This window comes from Rattus rattus, chromosome 5, assembly GCF_011064425.1.
Source record: "Rattus rattus isolate New Zealand chromosome 5, Rrattus_CSIRO_v1, whole genome shotgun sequence".
In the NCBI taxonomy this organism is placed as follows: Eukaryota; Metazoa; Chordata; class Mammalia; order Rodentia; family Muridae; genus Rattus; species Rattus rattus.
In genome coordinates, this window is record NC_046158.1 from 107,430,596 (window position 1) to 107,453,495 (window position 22,900).

At 41.0% G+C, this 22,900-nt stretch overlaps 1 protein-coding gene across 1 annotated transcript in view; it reads right to left on the minus strand.

Moving 5' to 3' along the window:
• The window catches only part of Anapc1 (anaphase promoting complex subunit 1), a 74,194-nt gene that overhangs the window by 26,244 nt on the left and 25,050 nt on the right, over positions 1-22,900 (minus strand). Inside the window, exons 18-30 of the mRNA XM_032904183.1 lie at positions 20,935-21,009; positions 19,825-20,093; positions 18,425-18,516; positions 17,207-17,355; positions 15,324-15,402; positions 14,952-14,988; positions 14,796-14,866; positions 13,014-13,192; positions 10,879-11,093; positions 8,027-8,145; positions 5,902-6,173; positions 4,798-5,032; positions 889-980 (exon numbers count right to left, since the gene is read on the minus strand). Of these exons, the coding sequence (XP_032760074.1) occupies positions 889-980; positions 4,798-5,032; positions 5,902-6,173; positions 8,027-8,145; positions 10,879-11,093; positions 13,014-13,192; positions 14,796-14,866; positions 14,952-14,988; positions 15,324-15,402; positions 17,207-17,355; positions 18,425-18,516; positions 19,825-20,093; positions 20,935-21,009 (1,884 nt within the window). The remainder of the gene's footprint in view (positions 1-888; positions 981-4,797; positions 5,033-5,901; positions 6,174-8,026; positions 8,146-10,878; positions 11,094-13,013; positions 13,193-14,795; positions 14,867-14,951; positions 14,989-15,323; positions 15,403-17,206; positions 17,356-18,424; positions 18,517-19,824; positions 20,094-20,934; positions 21,010-22,900) is intronic.

The window sequence follows — 22,900 nt, forward strand, 5'->3', positions numbered from 1 at the left end:
AGACACTGCACTCTTTCACAAAGCAAGATCTGCTATGGCAACATTCTGGAATGCAGTGATAACAGAGTAGCACAAGATGATTAAGGCTATTTCTACAATTACTACAGATTCTTAAGGCTTCTTCTAATCATATATATTTTCACAATATTTCTATCCTTATATTTATAGAGGAAGAGAAGAAAGTGATAAATATATGTATGTGAATAAATATGTGTGTGAGTGTGGTGTATATGTGTGAGCTACACATGTACGGCTACTTGTGTGTGTACATATGTGCACGGGAGCCACAGTAAGATGCTGGGAATCCTGCTCTATCATTCTCAGTGTGTACTGAAATCCAAACTCAAGTTCTCGTGCTTACACAGTAGATACAGATATTCTTATCTACCGAGCGCTGGTTTCTTCCAGAGTGGTTTATCATTCTTCATCTTAATCTTATTTGAACTTTTTCAAGAAATTTCAGGACTAGAGAGATGGCTCAGTGGTAAAGAGCACAAGCTGTTCTTCCAGAGGACCTGGGTTCAATACCCAGCACCCACGTGATGGCTATCTGTCACCCTAGTTCCAGGAGATCTAATGCCATCTTCTGGCCTCTGCAGGCACTGCACATACATGGTGAACAGACACACATGCAAGCAAAAATTCATACACATAAAATAAAAATAAAAATCATAGTTTAACTGCAAACACTTAAGTGAGGAAAGATAAATATCTCAGTTCACTATAGTTTTTCTCCACTACAAACTAGAAGGACAATGAAAAAAGAATCCTTTAGAAGAAAAGGTTGGGTACTGGGTTAAGTCATAGATAGCATTCAGAGCTGAGGACTAAGGCTGTTCCATTCAATTCAAAGATGTCCTGCGTAAAAGCAGGAGACAGACTACTCACCCCCAAGCAAACCATGCCCAGGGCCAGGCCAGCAGCTAAGGAGTAGGATTCTCTGTCAGTGCAATATTCCATTTCTGGACCAGGGGGCCGCCCTGTGGAGGACAGAGAAACACAGGTCAAGCTACCTATTAAAAAACCCCAACTTGTGCGAGTTTTCGGGAGTTCATTTTCTAGTTGCTTGAGCTGTTCAAAGACACTGTTCAAAAGGTATCCAACTTCCAAGTCTACCTAAAGCTCCCAAAAGGTTCTTAAACCCATTACAACTTCTATCAGCAATGACTTTCAAACACTTGGTTTTACCCCCAAAAAAATTTGCCAAGAGGTAAAAATTGTGGTTTTTAAGGAGGCAATTACTTTGGGTCTAGCTAGAACCCAGTACTGCCAAGCCTGACAACCTAAAGTGTGATACCAACACACGTGGGAAGGGCAACCTCAGCCCAGCACGCACATGGGGGAAGGAAACCCCAGCCCAGCCCAGCACACATATTGGGGGTGGCGAGCAACCCAGCTAACCGTCCTCTGACCTCCACACTAGAGGCCCCAACACTTAAAATACGAGACAATTACTTTTAAAAAACTGTTTTCACTAAAAATAAAATTTACAATTTAAATTAAATTAAAGTGTTTTTCCAGATTGCCATTTGATTCTATATAATAGCATGCAAAGTGAGAATTTTGCTTTCTTTAAAAACAGATATGTTATATGACTGTTTTTGTTTTAATCCCATGTGTGGGATATGGGGCCGCTTCAGACTGTCCTCAGCAGCTGACTATGATTTGTCTCGTGCTCTAGCAGAGGCGTGATTCTGTCAGCTGAGGATAGTTTATGTTTGGAATTCTGGGGACTCTTCAGAGGGTATAAAAATGCCAGAGCCCCAAGAGATACGGAGGAGTCTCCTGCCCCTCCTGCTGTTGCTGTTGTCAAGTGGTCAGAAGCAAAGAGATGAGAAGAAATTGGATATCCTGATGACAAAGACTGGACTTGCCCCCAAAGAACTCAATGCCCCTAATCAGCAGGAAGTAGTCTAACAAGATTGACAACACCTTTCCCCTCTAATCTTCTTTCTCTCCTACCAAGTAGTAGGGGGTTGGAGGGGATGTGGGTACGGCAGAGTTGTACATAAAAGAACCCAATAAAGTAGTCAAAAAGTACAGTTACAATCATGTATGTCTACAGTAAAAATTCATACTTTTTTTTTTTTGGTTCTTTTTTTCGGAGCTGGGGACCGAACCCAAAAAATTCATACTTTTAAAAGCATTCCACTCTACTTACAATATGCTTTAGGGCACTGGTTCTCAATCTGTGAGTAACAAACCCTTTGGAGTAGCATATCAGATATACTGTATATCAGATGTTTAATTACAATTCGTAAGAGTAGCAAAATTATAGCTAGGAAATAGCAACAACAATAATTCATGGTTGCAGGTCACAACATTAAGAACTGTATTAAAGGATCACAGCATTAGGTAGGTTGAGAACCAAGGCTTTAGAAAAACAAAAATGTGTTATATATAAAGACCTCTCCAGAAAGAAGTTCATAGTTCTGGAATTTTATTCTCCAGAGTAAAACAACTGGCATTCAAAAGAAAAGGTTATGTGACCGTAATTAGTGTAATACTTATGCACATAATAGCAGAGAGAGAAACCACCCCTGAAAGAACTTGACAAGATAGCGCATGTTATAATCCTAGCACATGGGAGGGGAGGAGGGAGAAACAGTTCAAAAACAGCCTTGGCTGAGACTCTCCCATTAAAAAAGAGAGAGACTGGAGAGGTGAGTCGGTGGTTAAGAGCACTTGCTCTTCAGAGGACATGGGTTTGATTCTCAGCACGCATATGGTGGCAGCTCACAACGCCAGTTCCAAAAGATCCAACACCCTCTCCTGGCCTCCATGGGTACTGCACATGGTGCAGACATGCATGCAGGCAAAACACACACACACACACACACACACACAAAACAAAGCATTTTCAAAAGCAGAATATAAATTCCATGTGCATCCTGGTGATATCTATACCAAGAAACATATGAATCAAAGATGAAATCTTGTATGCAGGATAGGAGAGAGCTGTGCCGTGGCTATGAGACAGTGGCTACATCACTGTGCAGACTGTGGATCAACTGCTCTTGCTTACCGTCTAAGTGAGTGAATCTAAACAGCGGTGCTCAGTGCCTTGGAGTACTTTTTCAGACCTACTTTGGTATAGGAATTGAAGCTGGTCTTTTCATTACTTTGTGTGAGCTTCTTTCTTCCACCCTTCTCCACCCCTTTTCTTCTACCCTGTTAGCCCCCAAACACTAGATAAAGAGAGAAAGGAGAGGAAAGGGAAGCGATGCCTGAACAAAGTCAGGGATTGGAAGGAGGTCTCTATTTCCTGCTGATTGGGGCATCAAGTTCCTTGGGGGCAAGTTTGATCTCATTTCTTCTCCTTTTTTTCATTGCACATAACTACTTACCAAAGCACGACTAACGCCCAATAACCAACTAACAACCCTCTAACAACACCCTCTTGGGCCCTGGCAGTTATACACCCTCTGAAAAGACCTCAGAATTCTAAGTGCCACACAACTGCAGAAACTATATGCAACTGGCAAAAAAAAATCACGCCCCTGCTGAGCACAAGGCAAATCACAGTCAGCTGCTGTGGACAGTCGGAAGCAGCCCCATATCCCACCCTGGGATTAAAATGAAAACATTCTTTCTTATAATATTTCTGTGTTTTTATTTTAAAGAAACCAAAATTACAAAATTGTCACTACAAGGAATGTTTTGGTTTGGCAAATAACTTCTATTACCACCACAGCAGATCAGAGTCTCAGCCCCCATCTTCAGGGTCCTATGGCCTCACAGCCTCTGGTGGAGCTGCTAGATGTGGCCTGGGCTTTAGCTGGCACTGAATCACACTTTACTACTGAGTTCTCATACAGACACATAATGAGACAAAATATGGCCCTCTAACCTGTGTCCTTCAATAGGTGAAGCAGAACCAGAGCAAGCAAGCCATAGATGTGCAGCCTAAACAGAGCCATCAGGCCGACTCCATGGTGGCCCATTATGCAGTAGTGGAGCAGCAGCAGCCATGTGATGCAATCGTAACAAAGAACAATGCGTCCTTACTGTCACACTCTGAAATCTCCAGAGGTTTTACTTTCTATGGTTTCCCTACTGGCAGCTATGTTTTGCAAAAATTAAATGCCAAACTCTAGAAATAAAAGTGCCTAACATCACTAGACCATTATAATCATCCTACTCTAACAGCAGTTATTGTTGTTAATTTGTTACTTTAATTTGTAAGTTAAACTGTCAAAGAGTAGCCTCATATCTATAGGTCCTGCACCCATTAAATCAATCAACCACACACCAAAAAGACTTTTATAAGAACACTCAGACTTCCACCACCATTCCCTAAACAACACAAGTATAACACTGTTTGCAAGATGCAAAGCCCTTAATCGCCAGTGATTAAAGGAAAGTGAAAGATATGAGGTGTGTACAGGTTACAGGACATAATCGTCTGGGTTTTTTCAAATGTTCTTGTACAACAGAAGAAAACAAGGTGGTATTAGGAACCAAAACAATGGAATTTTAAGTGCAGGCTACTGTTAGACACTGCCTGGTGCGAGATGAGCGCTCAGGCGTGTCCAGCAGAGGTCGGCTGTGGGCTTGTCCATCCTGGCTTACCACCACTGTACAGCAGCAGAAGCCTAGGCTCCACCACGTGTGAGCCTGGCTTTCTCTTTTCTTTTAACTAACTAGCTGATCGTTATTTAGCTGACTAGCTGATCACTATGTGCTCATAAAAGCTATTCTTTGTTTCCTTTATTTTCATAACTTTATCGTTTTCTGTGGGTGTATATTTGAGTGGAAAATGTACACCTGTAAAAACAAGCACTATTAACTGCATACCTATTTCAGCCAACAGGACTTCTGCAGTATGTCTGTGAGCTGTGCCCTGATAAACAAGGCCAATGCCAACCACAGCCGCCACTTGGACATTGTGAGGCACATCAAGCTCTGTGGATGTCGGGGGTAAGAGAGCAGGAACGTGAATGCTAAGAAGCCGGGTAATTGACATGTCCATGGTGCCAAGTTTTGCAGCAGAAACACCAAGTAGCAATCCAATGCTTGTCATTTCATGGCCCTACAAAGGCACACAGAATAAAACTCAGACAATACGACAACACACAAGCATCATTCAGAAGTAGACATTAACCTTTGATGTTGTTCATAGGAAGCTCTCCATCTTAGTTTTGAGACATGAGACCTAGAACTTACAATCAGGTAAGCCGGCTTCAGCAAGGCCCTGAGGTCCTCTTTTCTTCACTTCCCCAGCAGCAGAATTACAAGAGTGCTAGACCACAGCTGCCATTTTTATGTGAGTGCTGGGAACTAAACTTAAGTCTTCATGAGTGCACAACAAGTATTTTACTAACTGAGCTATCTCCCCAGCCCCACAAGTAGTGTTAAGTAGAACAGTGCCTGCGTCTTTCAATAAGCACCTCTACATGGTTGGCAGGCACCGAGAGAACAGTAGCAAATCAAATGCATGTGGTCTTGGTTCACAGTGTTCTTTCTAATAGGGGAAAACAAGCTAAATGAAAGACATACAAAGCCACAATTAATTAAAATAAAAATACAGAGAATATAGACTATTTAAAGGACACTAATAATTGTTTATTGGGGGGCTGGAGAATTATTAGAATCTCTAAAGAACTAGATCACATTAGCCAGTAAAGTAGAGGAAAGTGGGACACTCAAAGAAAGAGCAGTTACAGTAGTACAAAGGCTGCAGAAGTGAGCAGGACCACACAGGCCCAGAAGCAGACCGAGACAACAGAAGATGACTAAATGGTTCTGAGTAAGAGACACACACTGACCAACACTGTTTCCTGCTATGAGATGAGCATAGAGGTGCAGGAATGAAGCAGGGCAAGCAGGACAATTAGGAGGTAGTGCAGTAGAATTTAAATTATGTGGCATGCTGCCAGGATGGGGATGCCATGTTCTCACCTTGGTCAAGTAGTCATGGATATTGAGAGTAGCCAGCTTGGTAAGGTGCCCATTCAGACCTAGGGCCATGAGAAAGCCTGCGTACTCATTGGCTAGCTCAGCATGCTTTGGCTTGTTGTAAACAATCCAAGCTGAGTCTATCTGGGAGGCAGGGGCTATCTTCAGGCCAGCAGCCACACCATTATGAAAGCTGGCCCAACTTGCCATATTGGGAGGCACATCGATGTTCCCACTATTAAGATCTACAGTTGTGTTTCTCGGAGGGGCTCGCCCTAGGCAGACAAAGGAAAAGGGAATTAGAATTTACATAATTAAAGTTCAAGTCTTTGAAATAAAGTTACATTCAAAACCCCTATTAAGACCCAGAGAGATGGCTCCACGGTTAAGAGTACTTGCTTCACTTGCTGAGCACTGAGATCTACTTCCCAGCACCCATACGGCAGCTTACAAGTCTGTGTAGCTCTGTACCCTGGGGATTCAATGCCTCTCCTGACCTCTTTAGATACCTTCCCACACATGGTACACACACATACACTCAGGTACACGCATAAAATATTTAAAACGCACGTTCCCTCTCCCTCTACCCTCTTCACCCTCCCCTCTCCACCCTCTACACCCTCCCCCTCTCCCTCTCCCTCTCTGTGCCTGGCAATGGCACAAGCTTGTAATCCCGAAAACCCAGAGGCAAAGACTAGCAGATCTCTGAGAATTGGAGCCCAATCTGGTCTACAGAGTTCCAGGCTAGTCAGAGTTCAGTGTTACATACTGAGACTCTGCTCCCAGAAACAGCAATCAAACAAAGCAAACTATATTATTTGAAATATTTCAGGGTCCACTGCTAACACACAATAAAATAACTAACAGCTTTGGCTTCAGATGGTCTGGTCAGAGTTCTCTCTGCTCTAGCATTTGTAGCAGCTGCAGGGATACATGGAAACTAAATGAAGGCCAGTGTCACAGTTTAACTACCTGAGTAACGAATTCCAACCGGTGCCTGAGGACACTGAGGTTCATTCAAACTCTCACTCCTATGTTGCTGTCTGGATATTAAAGCAGTATAAATTTTAAGAGGCAGGGACCTTCAGAAATCTGCCCTTTCTCTGACTCTCCATGTGTATCTGTAAGTATCTAAATATGGTCTTGTTAAAAATGCCAAATCTGTAGCTGGAGAGGTGGAAGGCTGTACTGTCCAGAACACTTCCTGCTCGGTTCCCAAGCATACACATCAGGCGACAATCACCTGTAACTGCAGCTCTGTTCTCTCACCTCCATATGCACACCCAGACACAACAGCTAAACGGTTTCTTTTAAAATGCTTTAAAATGCCAAATTTAACTGAATATGGTACCACATGCCTATAATCTTGGCATTCACGAGGCTTCACAGGAGGGTGGAAATTTTGAGGCAATTGAGACACTGTGTCAGGCAACTAGTAAGGAACATTCTGTAATATGAAGGTCCACAAGTGATATAAATTGAATGTTTGTGATGTTTTAAGTTCAGTCTGTTTTTTCCTAGTTCCTTTGAGTTTTGATACATACTGTGTGCACAGACAAGGCCAAATCACCTTTATATTCTGAATGGCTTATGTCAGCTCCACTCATCAACAGATATTTATGAGACTGATATGACCATTGTGCCAAAATGACAATGGCATGGACATTTAAAATAAATAAATTAATGAATAAAGCTACCAAAATCTTCAAAACTTTAAAAACACCATTTTAAAGATGTCTAAAATGTCATAAAAAACAAATTCTGAATAGATGAATAGTGTTGTATTTGTAGCGAAACACACAGAGAAACAATGTCTCAAAAGAACTAATACTGTACATATTAGACTTTCACATCATTTACAATTTTTAGAAAAGCACAACAAAACGGGGTCTCACTGTGTAGCCCCAGCTGGTCAAGAACTTAAGAGATCCACCTGCCTCTGCCTCCTCTAAGCTGCTAGACAGAGTACTTTGTCACAGCTAAAAGAAAGCAACACAATTTGTTATTTGAGTTTCGATGACCACTACAGCAGGTATTAATGCTTAACAATCACTGAGGGCAGAGAAGCACTTCTTTGGTTCGAACTATGAACTTAGTTCTCTGTTAATGAGCCCAGAATTTAACGTACCTGTCAGATTCAATTTAGGAATGGGCAATGGCTCTGTTGGAACAGGATGGTATGAGAACAAGGTAAACATCCCTCGTCCTACTGGAAGGGCCATAGTTCGCTGACACAACTGGAGCAGCCTAAAATGAAAATACAAACCAACACACAAACTGTTAACAGAGTTCATAGCTGGAATCTCACAGGAGGGAATTATTCTGACAGGAACCAAGATGGGCAATCAAGTAAGTCCTCACAGAGCAAACCACCACAGAGATAGGAGGACCCACAATTCCTCTCACAAGTCTACTCCCATCAAGATGCTGAAGCTCACGGAGTTCCTCTGCTAATTTACTTTGATTGAAATCCAATTCTCCTGGGGTAGTAAAACATGAACCTTAAATTCTACTCTGATGCTAACCTGTTCAAAGAAAGTATATTATTTGGCCGTTCTTCTTAGTGTAATTTTCAGCTGAGCTGCATTAGTATGCTGAGATCCTCTCCTCATTCCTTCTACCAACACGCCTCAAAAATGACACCTCTGTTTTGTACATAAAGAAAGGAAGCAAACAGTCACCAGATCCATACAAGTATGCTCAAAGTTAAAATGGCTTTTGTTGGTCACACAGAAAAACTTAACACCCCATTTTTGTTCCTGCATTACATCTACTCTAAATAGGTCCTTGGAACAAAAACTAACAAAAAATTTTGCCATTCAAAAGTTAGAAATGGTTTTAAAAGTTGTATTTGATACGAAGGACCATCTCTGCAAACAAAAATATTCATTAAGCCGATTTCTCCTTAGTTACATAAGTGTACTGTTCTAGCTCATTAGAGAGGATTCTAACATTCTAATGTTCTAACATTCCTTGGAATTACAGCAGTACAATAACTGGTGATGTGTGAAATTTAAATCCAAGAAGCTGGATCCTATAAAATGTTTTGGTGAAAGCTTTACCTATCATTCAATTACATCTGCAGAAGTCATTAAATTAAATCAACAGCATCAATGCTGTAGCCCCTGGATGCACAAGGCCACTAATAGGATGCTTCACAATCCAATCAGTACCAAGAAAAAAGACCTCCAATGAGACTTATATCTACCAACCAAAAAGATACATTCTGATTTCATAGATAAGAAAAGTGTTTCTCAATCTGTAGGTAGTGACCCCTTGGGGAGAATGTCAAATGACCTTTATGCAGGGGTCGCCTAAGGCCACTTACATATCAGGTACTTAAATTATAATTCATAACAGTAGCAAAATTACAGTTATGAAGTAGCAATGAAAATAATATATCGATTGGAAGGGTCACCATAACATGAGGAACTATATTAAGGGGTTATGCATTAGGAAGGTTGAGAACCACTGTACTAAAAGATCACACAGAAAAAGAATCAATGCACTGTAATAATGGCTGACTACCGTGAGTTTACTATGCACTACGAAGTGTACTGAGTGTTCTGTAAGAGAACAGACTTGAGACCGATAGCAGGTGAGGTGTAACTGTACACCATGTCTACTACAGCTGAAGCAACTCATGAACTAACATGCTAGCAATTACTGCAGCCGTACTACAAAAGCCCCCATTCCCAACTATGTGCTCTGCCCTCAATTCCACGTGATAACCTGACTGCGTGTGCTGTGAAAACAGTGGGAGAACTGAGGAGTTTCAGTGGCCTGCCGCTAAGCGTGAGTGGCGAATGCCCTTCAAGCAGTGTAAGAAAAGACGCAGCTGATTCGCACTCCTATAATTCCAGCTACTCAAAACAGAAGCTCAGTGCAAGCCCTGCCTGAGCTGGAGAAAAATCAAGGCCAGCTAAGCAGCTTAGTAAGTCTGATGCCAGGGAGGGCAGAAATAAAGGCAAGGTTTCATTCAGAGGGAGAACCAGTTGCCTCACGCTGGTTCCCTACAGATGGAGCCACTCCCAGCACCCTGCCTCATACCTTGTAGAACTGTGTTCGATCGAAAGCCAACCTCTGTTTCTAAGTGGCTTGTCAGGTATTTTTTCACAACAACAAAGGTATCTAATACAAGTGGTGTGAGTTTAAAGCACACTAAAAATTAACAAAGTTCCTCAAAGTCTATTCCTAGATTAAGACACAGAAGAGTAAGTTCAGTATATACTTCATGTACAAATTCTGTTCCTCTCTTACATTTGCCTTTTCTGAAGTATCTGTTATATTTCAACAGAAGGGTACAAGTATATCCTCAAAAGCCAAAAAAATATTTTTTTTTTTTTGTTCTTTTTTTTTTTTTTTTTTTTCGGAGCTGGGGACCGAACCCAGGGCCTTGTGCTTCCTAGGCAAGCACTCTACCACTGAGCTAAATCCCCAACCCCAAAAAAAAATATTTTTAAGCTATAGATGGTTTACTGACATTGAATATAAAGCTAATATAAAAGGTAAATTTTAACTTCAAAGGTACTTCATTTTGGCTTATGTAAGACAATTCCTACAAATCAACTGATCTAAATAAGTCCTCAAATTAAATTCTCTCCCAGGTAATTCTAGACTACAGCAAGATAACACTTAAAACTAACCACAAAGCTGGCAAGATGGCTTACTGAGAAAAGGCACTTGCCACTAAGCCTAGTGGTCTGAGCTGGATTATTCTGAAGCCAAAAGTTGTCCTCTGACTTACACACACACACACACACACACACACACACACACACACACACACACGTTTGAAAAAGAAAAGTTAGGGGCTTGGGGATTTAGCTCAGTGGTAGAGCGCTTGCCTAGCAACCGCAAGGCCCTGGGTTCAGTCCTCAGCTCCGAAAAAAAGAAAAAAGAAAAAAAAAAGTTAAAACATTAAAGGAGAATAAACTAGTCTCAAGTGTAATAGAGTGGGCAGGAGATGAACTATTTTACCTGTTTTCTTTTTCCTCAATGAACTCATGGTCACTGAGTTCTGGGTACTGTACCACATTGACACGGACAGGCTGTGCACTTTGAAGCAGCCTTCGCACATCCTGCACCCGTAAATCTTCACTCCATATTAATGACATAACCTCATGGTTCAAGTCATTCATGCCATCATCTTCCTCCTCAGCCTCAGCTCCTGAAGACACATCTGATGAGAGCACCTGCATGACAGATTCAGCGTAGTGCTTTAAAAGGGAGTCACTGCCTAGCCTGAGAATGGCAGCAGGCTATGGAACAGAGCTCTACACTAGAGGTAAGCATAACCAGTACACTTCCTGAAGCCACTCAAAGCTGTCACACAAGCTGAGCTTTTCTGTACTGGGACAGCACCATGTTGCCCAGGCTGGCTACATACTGCTGGTCTCATTATCACCTATGATGTCTATGTATGTGTCTAGTTCCTAAAAATGCTAATTTTCTGATCCAATGTTCAGTGTGGAAGCAACAATGTTTGCCTGAAAAAAAAATGGTTATGTATGTCCCGATAAAAACTTACTTTGGGAGCTGGAAAGATGGCTCAGCGGTTAAGAACACTGACTGCTCATCTAGAAGTCCTAAGTTCAAATCCCAGCAATCGCATAGTGGCTCACAACCATCTGTAACGGGATCTGATGCCCTCTTCTGGTGTGTCTGAAGACAGCTACAGTGTACTTATAAACTTACTTTGGTTCCCATGGAGTAACTAATGTAAAACAAACTATAATGTGCAGTACACAGCACCTCCACCAAGAGTCCACATCCGTGAGGGTGCGTCCCTAAGACAGGATGTGTGCATAGTGACCCAGCTACAAACACTACCATGATCAGACATCAGAGCGACCTAAGGACACATTTCTCAGAATATGTGTCACCGTTAGGCAATAGGTGACTGTAGATCCTAACCTATGAACATAAACACCAATGCAGAACCATGCTGAAATTTAACAACGCATAATTGAAGAAACTAAATTTAGATAAACTTGCCTAGACTGACATTTAAATAATTTATAGATTAATATCTATAGTGTTTATATGCTGAGTGGCTCTCAGGAGCAAAAGAAATCTAAATGCCAAAGACTTTTTTCCGTGTGAGTGCAGGGTCTTACTATGCAATCCTATCCTTGAACTCACAGTAATCCTCCTGGCTCAGTCTTCCAAGTTCTGCTTACAAGCATATACCACTACTTCAGGATTTTCTTGGTTAAGAAAATAAGAGTTTTGTAAATAAAATAGGACAAATACCAAGTCAACTAGAGTTGCTATTTGAGATCAGACTCTTGTGGGAACTGAATCTGGCCCAGGTTCGTGGCAGGCAGCAGACCTATTGTAACACACCGTGGTCATACACACTGTGCTGTGATGATTCAAAGGCCAATGAGACAAGTCTGATTCCTACTGTTTGCTCAGGGATGTCACAGATCTCTCTGAGTCCTAGAACAGTTCTTTGTGGTCTACACAAAAAACCCTGTCTCAAAAAGTAAAAAAAATGAATACTACTACTACTACTACTACTACTACTACTAATAATAATAATAATAATGACAATTATTAAAAAAATGAAACAAAATTATCATTGTTTTTGGGTTTCTTAGAACTCATTCTGAAATAGATTTAAGGATAAAGTATGCCCCAACACGGGGCATACTTTAATAAATTAAACTTTAATAGTTTAATTTTACTATTATTCTGGGATTATACAAATTTATATATACCTATTTAAGAATTCAATAAATCAAGAAATCGAACCCTTCAAAAAGTATCAACAAGTAAACAGGTATTATCAAAGCTAGCCACACGGAGGGCACACAGGCTCTGGTTTACCTGTGTAGTAATCGGTTGCCTTCACAGGTACAAGTAGAACAGGCATGGCAGGTGGCTTGCTGACTCCGTACCTATCCTGATTCTGGGCATAAAAAGGTCCAGGCAACATGGGGCAGTCACTAAGTTCACAACCCCATTATAAACTCCATCTGGCTTTTTAACATAAAAGGCAAACTGATATGCACAGTTACCAAAATAGATAAAGGTGCAAAAGAAAATGAAGACTGCTTCCGCTCTGATTTTATCTGGGGTAAAACTGAACTTCCCATGTCGACACTCACAGATTTGCCTCTGGGTAAATTTCCTTCGCAAGCCTGCTTGGAAAGGTCCTGACGTCCAATCAGGAGACAGACGGCTTCTGACCAATCTGAATCAGGCTGCTCCCGACAGTGGTAGATTGCATCTCTGATGGGAAGAGCAATCCCAAAGGGAAGAGTCTCCAGATCTCTTAAAGTGAATCCTTGAAGTGAAGCAAAGAGAGATGCTTTGCAGTCAGAGATCTGCCACTTCTCTAATCATCCTCTAGGTCAGTCAGAAAACTGACGCCACCAGTACTAAGAGCTGTCCAAATACAGGAGACAACAGTGAATCCCACCCCTAATCAACAGTGCTGTGAACTGATGATCATTATTTTGGGAGTTGGTAAGAAAAGACACCTCCCCTCTTCTGGTTCATCATAGTCACAAAACACACTGTGCATATGTGCACTAAAACATAGGAATAAAAATAGGAACTTTGTTTCATTATGCAGGTTAAAAGGCATGGGTAGGGAAGGGCAAGTCCTACTGTCTGACTTCAATAAATGACTTAGCTACAGGTGAATGTGGTACTTGTATTTATACACGTAAAACACTCAAACATACATTCCTAAGCAAAATATAAAGATTACTGAAAACAGCAAGACAAAGGTACACATCTGTTGGTAGTGACAGCAGACAGACAGCACCAGCTGCACTGATCACGTTTGTTTTAAAGGTGGGTGGCCAATAACCAAACTCACCTTAGTGTTATTCTCTACAGAAACATTTCTCAAACACTTTTGAATGTTAAATACATTTAGGCCAATTCAAATTTCTTCTCTAGAAATGATGCCCTAAATTTCACACTATTTATAATATAAAAGTTCCATTATTGAAGCAAAAGTATTTTCTTACATAACTATTAGTAAATACTAAGTGATGTACAGTGGACAGAATTCCTCCCTATTTTTCATTTATGCATCCCTCATGTGCACTGTAAGAAGCTACTGTTATTTTTGTATGAGTCATAGAAAAAAGAACTGTAAAGACTCCAGGGGAGAATCAAGAAACACATGTGACCTCCTTGAAGCATTGCTTTTTAAGGTACTACTTTGTAGAACAGTCTCAATTTTCAGTCATCAACTCACTTCAGTAACCTTTTGTCCCCAGCAGGGAGCACAGTCTCACTATGTGGCCCTAGATGCCCTGGCACTCACTACGTAGACCAGGCTAGCATCCAGCTCAGAGACACCCACCTGCCTCTGCTCCTACATCCTGTGACTAAAGGCATGCGCCACCACTACTGTCAAGAGTTTTTTGCTGGTTTTGCCCAATTATGTTTTTCAAACAAAACACTTTTGAACCCAGGAGTGATGGCATTTGGAAGAAGAAGTAAAGAATGAATTTCCTCCCTTCTCGTTAGTTGAGTACTCGTTCATCAATCTCGGGCCGTTGCCGTTTGAGAGCACACTCTGAAGTGCTTACACAACTCATCTTAAATGAAGAGAGTTCCCATTTCTGATACTGAGGTCCCAGAAAGGCTTCACATTTAGAGACATAGTAACTAAAGTTTGTATTCTGAGACCAATTTACAGAACTGCTGCCTCAACTGATCACAAGAATGAAATAAAGATTTCCAACGCCCTAAGATGTAACGGGCTGGTGTCCCAGCTATTCTCCTGTAGAAGTTGTAAAGACTCGACTTCACCAATATCTCAATCCTCAGCCTTTACAGAAGACCAGAGTCCCTCCCCATGTGCCTCCCAATTCCAGTGAGAGTAGTCTGGGAGCAGGACTCGTCCTCAGTAACAGCACAGCTCTTACCTACACTGGCCATCCAGACAACTAGTCTCTCAGCCAGAACAGACACGGAAGCAGACTGCCGGAAAGTAAACCTATGGAGAACAAAAGTACATTAGACACAAACACTCAACACAGCTTCCAGCTGTAAAGATGAGAGCACAGTCTGAAGCAGGCTACCTGTTTTCTTCTTGTTCTGCTTGTGGCTTTTGGGGAGCTGAAAGGCAACAAATGGAAACTTTAATAGACATCCTGGTAAGAAAAGCAACATGCATAAGATATTTGGAAGGAAGAGTTCATTAACCAAAATTTTTAAAAATAATAAAGCAAGCAGCACTGTGGAGAGCTGCAGAGGACAGCTGTTTCCTTCAGGCTGACACAGCCACACTGCACAGAAGCCAGGTCTGTCAGACTTGAAGTAACCTGGTATCTGAGATTCAGCTGTGATTATAGACTAAATAGTAATAACAGAGGCAAGATGTTATGTCTAAGGCTAGCACTAATGAACATTTTAATATTCTGATGTGGGAGTCAAACGTCGTAACAACTTACTTAAGGTTACTTTGGATAAATACTGGGAGGTTTCATCAGAAACACAACTCTCATCACCAAGGGTGTAGAGGGCAATACTCTGCAGAGAAAAGGAACTTGTTACTTGTTTTGTTTTTCACTTTTAATCTTCAGTTGTTTTAGTTATTTTTCTTTATGAAACAGGGTCTCATGTAACCCAGAGTAGCCTAAAAATCCCCATGAATCTGAGGCTAGCCTTGAACCACTGAGCCTCCTACGCCTCTGACTCCCTAGCGCCTCCCTAGGACTGTGCCCTATCCTACATCCAGATAAACCTGTTCTTAAACCACTGAAGTAGAAGAAAGGAAAGCACAATGTAAGAAGGAAGACTCCTGCATTTCAGACGTACAGCACTGTGAGTCTGGACAAATCTTACTCAACCAGGTGACTACTATCACTCTCAATACATCATACCTCAAACACCACCCCACCCCACCCTCGTGTTCTATCGTGACAAATGCTTTATCTGCCCCCCATCCCATCTGTCCTACATGATATAAATGGGATCACACAGGGTGGAGTCTTCCCAGTTCTACAATTGCAACACAGCACAGGCATGAGCTTCATCTCTTTTATGCTATAATCAGTAATTTGTTCCTCTTTACTGAGTAGTACCCATTGCAAAGATGTACCAACTTAGTACATCTGCTAAAGAGTTGATGAACATGGGCTGGAGAGATGGCTCAGTAATTAAGAGGTCTGGTTCCTCTTCTAGAGGACGCAGGTTCAATTCCCAGCACTCACATGGTACCTCTTAACCACTGTAACTCCAGTTCTAAGGGAGCCAATGTTTTACCTCCATGAGCACTGTGTATGCATGGTACACAGTATACTTGCAAGCAAAAGACTCACACAAAATAAAATTAATGATTTCAAAAATAGTTCTTAAATTGACACACAGTTGTTCCCAGTTTCCATCAGTTGTAAGAAAACCGCTCCATGCCCTCACATTCCGGTCTTTACGTGACCATCTATTTCATATCGGAGAGTAAACTTGCTTTGGCTTATGGTAAATACATGTTAAAATTAACAAAACTTTGCAGCTTTCTTATACTCCTCTAAAGAGTTTCAGGTGCTCCAGACTCTCATGTGTTTATTATCCTTGCAGGTGCCAAGTCAGACCCTAATAGTCCCTAGCAGGGGTAGTTATCCCAAAGGATCTCACTTAGCCTTTAGTTTCTTTAGAAACAGACACACTCAAAACAATAGCAAGAAAAAAATGCAAAATAGTTCAAGTGACTTAACATCACCAACTAGAAAATTATTTCTACACAGTGTGTGGGGTGTTATGTGCATGCATATTTCCACTGAGTGATCATGTGTGACTATGGACATGTACATGACACAGGCCAGAGGACAAACTCAGATGGTGGTTCTTGTCATCTACCTTGCTTGTGGCAGGATCTCTTAGTGATGGTTCCTTTGGAAGAAAAGCCAAGTGACCTTAACCACTGAGCCATCTCTCTCACCACCCAAGGCCCAACAGAGGCTCTGACTCACTGCTATGTAAACCAGGGCCTGCAAGCTTGTGGGGAATCCTCCCACCTCCACCTCTCACTATTCCTGTAGTCATACAGGAGGAGTCAACTATGTGGCTACAATATCCTTAATTATAAGTATCTCCAAGAAGGTATGTAAATTAAGTAAATTCACAGAACTAGAGCAGGTTATCAGGGATCAAAGAGAAGAGAACAGGAAATTACTGTTTAACAGTAATCTGCTGAAATGTATGGAACTGAATGGAGGAAAGAAACACTGTGATTTTTACTATAATTTGTGTGTATGTATATATGTGAATAATGTATGTGCTGTATGTATGAAAATCTAAAGAAATACGATAATCAGTCAATACTCCAAATACATACCAAGACCACCAGCCTGCTCCTCTCGCAGATCCCAGGGAGGTAGGGATAGGGTGGCGTTCCTTCACCCTTCAGGCACGAACTCACCCACTGATAAATACTTGGTGGCTCAGAAGTAAAAAATGAGGGATGATGCATAAATCCCATCTGACCTTTAAAATTACATGAAACGATTATAAAGATACACAAATAAAATATTTAAGACAAAAAGATGGTCATAATACTTGTCCTTTCAAACTATAAGAATTACTTTTTCAATATTATCCAAAATGAATCATATTCCTGTCATAGTAAATAGCTGGTTATGTTATTTTAAGTCTAAATTACTTCTGTTTTATTCCATTCTAAATAGAAATTTAGCAATGTCATTTACAAATTATATGAAGAATTAGCCATGGGTTGGCCAAATAACTCAGTAAAGGCACCTGCCACCAAACCAAACAACCCAAGTTCAACCCCTATGTCTACATGGTGGAAGGAGACAACTGATTCCAGACAGTTGTTCTCTGTACTCCACACATATGTAATGGCACATGCATACCCACATCCATACACATATGTGCCATACGCATGCAAAATATACATAAAAGTAATTTTTAAATTCCTTTTAAAGAACGTAACTTTCCCCCTGCCTACCTCTATAAAGATGAAAAAACAAAGAGACACAAAAGATTCAGCTCAGCTGTGCTCTTTGAGCCCCTTCAGTTCAAGGCTAGGCCGGAACAGTGGTGCTATAAGTTGTTCACATTTGTGCTGTCCAGCATGGTAACCCCTAGCCCTATGTGACTACTCAGTATCTTAAATGTGGCTAGTGCAATGTGGAGTTAAATTTTTTTTTTTTTTCTTTTTTGGTTCTTTTTTTTCGGAGCTAGGGACTGAACCCAGGACCTTGCGCTTCCTAGGCAAGCGCTCTACCACTGAGCTAAATCCCCAACCCCATGTGGAGTTAAATTTGTACTGTTAATTAAAGCCAAGTAAATATAGGACACTGGTTACTCACTGGGCACCACAGGGGAAGGTTCGTGTCTCTAGCATTAGAGTTATCTAAGCTTTGGAATGGGTAAACTAAAGAATTTGTGGCTTCATTCAACTCAGAGGTCAAATGCTTCCATTTCCAAACTGCCTGGCTAAAAATAAGACGTGAGATGTATATCTCCTGCTCATCCTGGAGAGACACAAAACGCCTATCCACTGAAGACCTGAAGTGGTGTCAACACTCACCTTGGTCAATGGTACACACTTGTCCAGTAGTTTTGACAAGAGTTGGGTAATCTCTGTAGTAATGGTCCAAGTAAGGCTCCAATTTTAAGTCCCTAGAACATTAAGAGCATAGACAAACAAAAGTGTTATAACAGCCTCCTTCAGTTGACTTTCTGATTTAAAAAGCATAGCTATGAGGTTTTCAAATCTAGAGCACCTTCACATGCATCTGTGTCACACACCCAGCCTTCTTGTCTAGACAAATTTTACGAAGGTCATACTAGAGCTAAAGCAGTACCTTCTCCCTCCTGTTGTTTACAGGCTGTGTGATCTCCACAAGTAATCTCCACAGACCACAACACTTCTTCCAGAAACAGACACAATACCTAGCTCTCTCTGAGGCTTTTTGATTATTGTGTTATTTTGCTTTATTTTGGGGCTACTTTTTTCCTCAAGTAGAACAGTCTCCCTCAGGCACAGTATTTCCAGCAGAGCTTTCGAAGTACAAGGATAACAGGCACGTGTCACCATTCCTGGCTACTACAAGGTGCGTGTATAAATAATATATATGTGGGAAGTACAGGGCATGGTGGCACACATCAAAAAATCCTAAAATTTGAATGGCTGAGGCAGAAGCATCAAAAGTTTGAAGCCAGTCACAGTTATAGTGACAAGTGTTATGTATTTCAGAAAGCCATGATCAGGGTTTAGACAAACTACAAAATGGAATTTATGATGGCAATGATCTGTCATTAGGGAAATGGATGATGAAACAAACATGCCACACTTAAGGAAGGCATTTCAGGATCCTCAGTACCACAGAAGTCAGAAAATGTGCTGTCATCTTAATTAAGAGGCTGAAATGCCAACCTTAACTTAGTTGTCACCAAGGGTCATGAAAGTCCAAACGATACTAAGTATGACTTCAGGAGTACGGTGCCAAACAGGGTGTTATAGTGTGAGAGCCGCCTTCCCCTGCCGGGAATCACAGCCAAACAGCTGCAGCAAAGGGGCCACTCCTGCCGTCCACTGGCACCTGCTCTGCCACTGCCTCGCTCATGCTGAGGCTCCCCAATGCCACACAGGACAAGCATTTGGCACTTCACTCACAACCACAATTTTTCACAGGAAAGCGGCATGTAAAAACAAAACATGTGGGCACACGCAGCTTGACAGAACAGAGAGCCCACAGTCAGTCATCCTGCTTCTTGTGACTTTCTCCAGATCTTGAGATAAAAACTAAAAAAATCCCAGAATGCTAAAGGCACACAAGTATCCAATATTAACAGTTTTATGGTTTGCAACAATGCTGTGGTGATCTGGGAAGGGTAGATTGGAGAGTTTTTCTACCGAGGTTCTTATAACATATCATAGAAAGAAAGTCCTCTAAGGACCTCTTGCAGTGTTCTAACAACATCTACCTTGCCAACTGAACAAGGAGGTCAATTAGAGAACAAATTCCTTCTCCCATTAGAGTATTTAACTTAAGCTCTTCATAAACCAGGTGAAGAACAAAAAAAATTGCAGGAATGTGAGCAAAGAGAAGAGTAGACGAATCCAGACTGAGGTTTTGTGGAAAATCTTCATCTTTTGTCTTTGTAACTTCCAAAGCATTCAAACATAGAGATTTGTTCAAAAGATGAGACTCAACATTGTGATGGTACTCTGAATTCAGTAAGTACTCCCAGTCCTAAAAAGAAAAAAAAGACAGCAATTATTTACATAATGCCTCTTGGAAGTGGTACTTAAAAACATAACGTCAGGAGGCTGGAGAGGTTCTGTAGCTAAGAGTGTGTACTACTCTTGCAAAGGGCCTGAATGTGGTTCCCAGAACCCACATCAAGTGGTTCACAACCACTTGAAATTCCAACAGGGGTTACAACTTCTCTGGACCCCATAGGCATCTTCACTCAAAAGCAGAAACAAAACTGCAAATAGCCTAATACAACCATCAACAGAAAGAATGCAAAACAATTACAATAAAGACTCACTGCTTGGTAATAAAAAGAGCATATAACTGGTTGACTCTCCACATATTACGCTGAGTGAAAGAAACCTTATACATCTGGAATACAGACAATATTTTTTCATTTATAACAAAGTCTATAACAGGCACAACTAACATGTGGTCAAAGAATTCAAGTCAGGGCTTGCTTGAGGAAAAGGGAGAAAAGGACTGATAACACATAACAATAACAAACGGAGATAGTACAAAATGTTCTGTGCTTCAAACCACTTCAGAATACGCCAGAGAAATGCTACATAAAAGGGTAAACGCTGTCAAATACTTGATCGATTATCAATAAAATATCCAGAAGTCCACATGAACGCATGCAAAATATTTACATTTATAGTAATTTTATATGATTAAAGACAAAAGTAAATAAATAACAGAAAACATAACATTCTATCCTTCTAATTTACCTACTGAGAAGTAAAATAAATACAGCCAGAGTTAAAGGAAAAACTAACAAATTGCTAGGAATATACAAGGCAGACCAACAGCATTAGCAAGAAATAACAATGCTTACATCGTCAGACCCAGTATCAGAGGGCCTCGCTTTCTTGGGTGCAATGACTGGGGAAAGTGATCCTTCAAAGTCGAACTGAAACATAACCAAAAAGCACAAGACAAAATTGTGACTTTATTGCTATTATCAGTTTAAGGATTCAGATTCCGTTCTGCTAATTACAAAAACTAAAGAAAGTCACTGACACTCTTTTTTCACCAGGAAGTATGATGTAAATCTTTCCTAAGTGCTCATGGAGCCAAATGGAGCATGTAAAGCAGGTAGTACAGTGCCTGGGCCCATAGGTACAGTAATGGTCATTTATTTTTCTCTCCTGCTTCTCTGATGATGCAAATTATATCCACACAGAAGAATACCAAAAATCACATAAGGAGTCATTAGCACTCTCTACAAGGTCATAGAAATGAAAGCATAAACAAACAAACAAGCAAGCAAAGTCTGGACAAAGCAAACAGGAAATGAGTGCCATGAAACTCGATGGCCACTGAGGGCAACTGCAGCCCAAGCGTTGGTCTCAAAAAACAGACTCCCAAACTACCCTTAGGGACTGCCGTTCTATAGAAACTCCTGCAGTCAGTCAGGAGTTTAATCATTTAATCAAGTTACCTGGAAACTGTAATTTCCAATGAAATTCTGGAAATTCAAAACTAACTCATAAATATTTATTTTAAAATTCTCTCCATAACCCTGACAGCCGCTTGTTGCCAGATATTTGATTGTACCGTGGACCCTGACACTGTGTTGTGACAGTTACTGAGAAAACTTGTTTCTAGTTGTGGTGTGGCTCGGTCCTTAGCGCACCTTTAATCCCTCTGACTAGAATACAGACACACCCATAGAAAATGCCTTTAATCTCAAACAATGAAACTAAAATTAGTTTGTAGAAGGAAGCACCTCATGTTTGAAACTGATGTCTAACTGAGTGGCAGACAAAGTGACAAATCAGAGAAAGATTTGACAGAATAAAATATACCCAACTCTCATGATAAGAGTGAGGAAAGGGAAGTTAGAAGGGGGCGGGTGGGGGGGGGGATGGGCAGTTTTACCTGGAGAGTTTTACAGAGGAAAACAAGTTAGAAGAGGAAACAAGCTAGACACAGGTGAAGACAGAAAACACCAGAAAATAAGAAGTCAGAAGATTATTATGTATTAAGAAATATTGCCAACCTTAGTATGAGGACAAGCAGAGCAATTCAGGAGAGGCAGAAAAAGAAGCCAGATTAAACCAGTCAGCTTGGAAAGTAGTTTGAGTCAGAAGAGCGGTACTGACCAGCCAGCCAGAGCCAGAAAGAGCCTAGAGAGAGTGAGCTTTCAGCAGTTAAGTCTCAGAGGCTGAGAACATTCCAAGTCTAGACAAGACTGGATGGCGTCTAGAAGCTTCCAGACCTAGGCCTAGGATAGCAGACTGAGGCAGCAAGCCTCCAAATTACTTTTATGGCTCATATCAAGAAGGAGATAGGAGCCTCTGAAGGATTCTAAGCCAGAGGAGTGACTAACATGACCTGACTTTATCAGGCTGCTAAGCTAAGAGGGGACCAAACACAAGCAAAAGGCAATCAGCTGATCAGAACCCTCAAGAGTTATACTTTACTCCTACTTGACCAATGAGAGCCTGAGAAAAGAAAATCATTCCCACCTGCACAGAAACAAGATCTTATTGCTATGACCTAGCAAAGGGTTATACATCACAAATAACCAATGTGGTAGCAGGGGTACTTCTAAACAATACTAGCAACAATATTGACTGGACACCCCTTCTAAATGTTATCTGGCCCAATGTCTTAAAGATTCATTTCTTGAGAAATAGCTAGATACATGTAAAAAAAATAGTAAACTGGCAAATTACTCATAAGAAGGCAATTTTTCAATAAGGCCCAAGTATTAGCTATTTGTTTACATACAATAACATGGAACGGTTCTCTGAAAAATTTAAAAATTTGCAAAATTCCTCTCAGTACCATTTTTA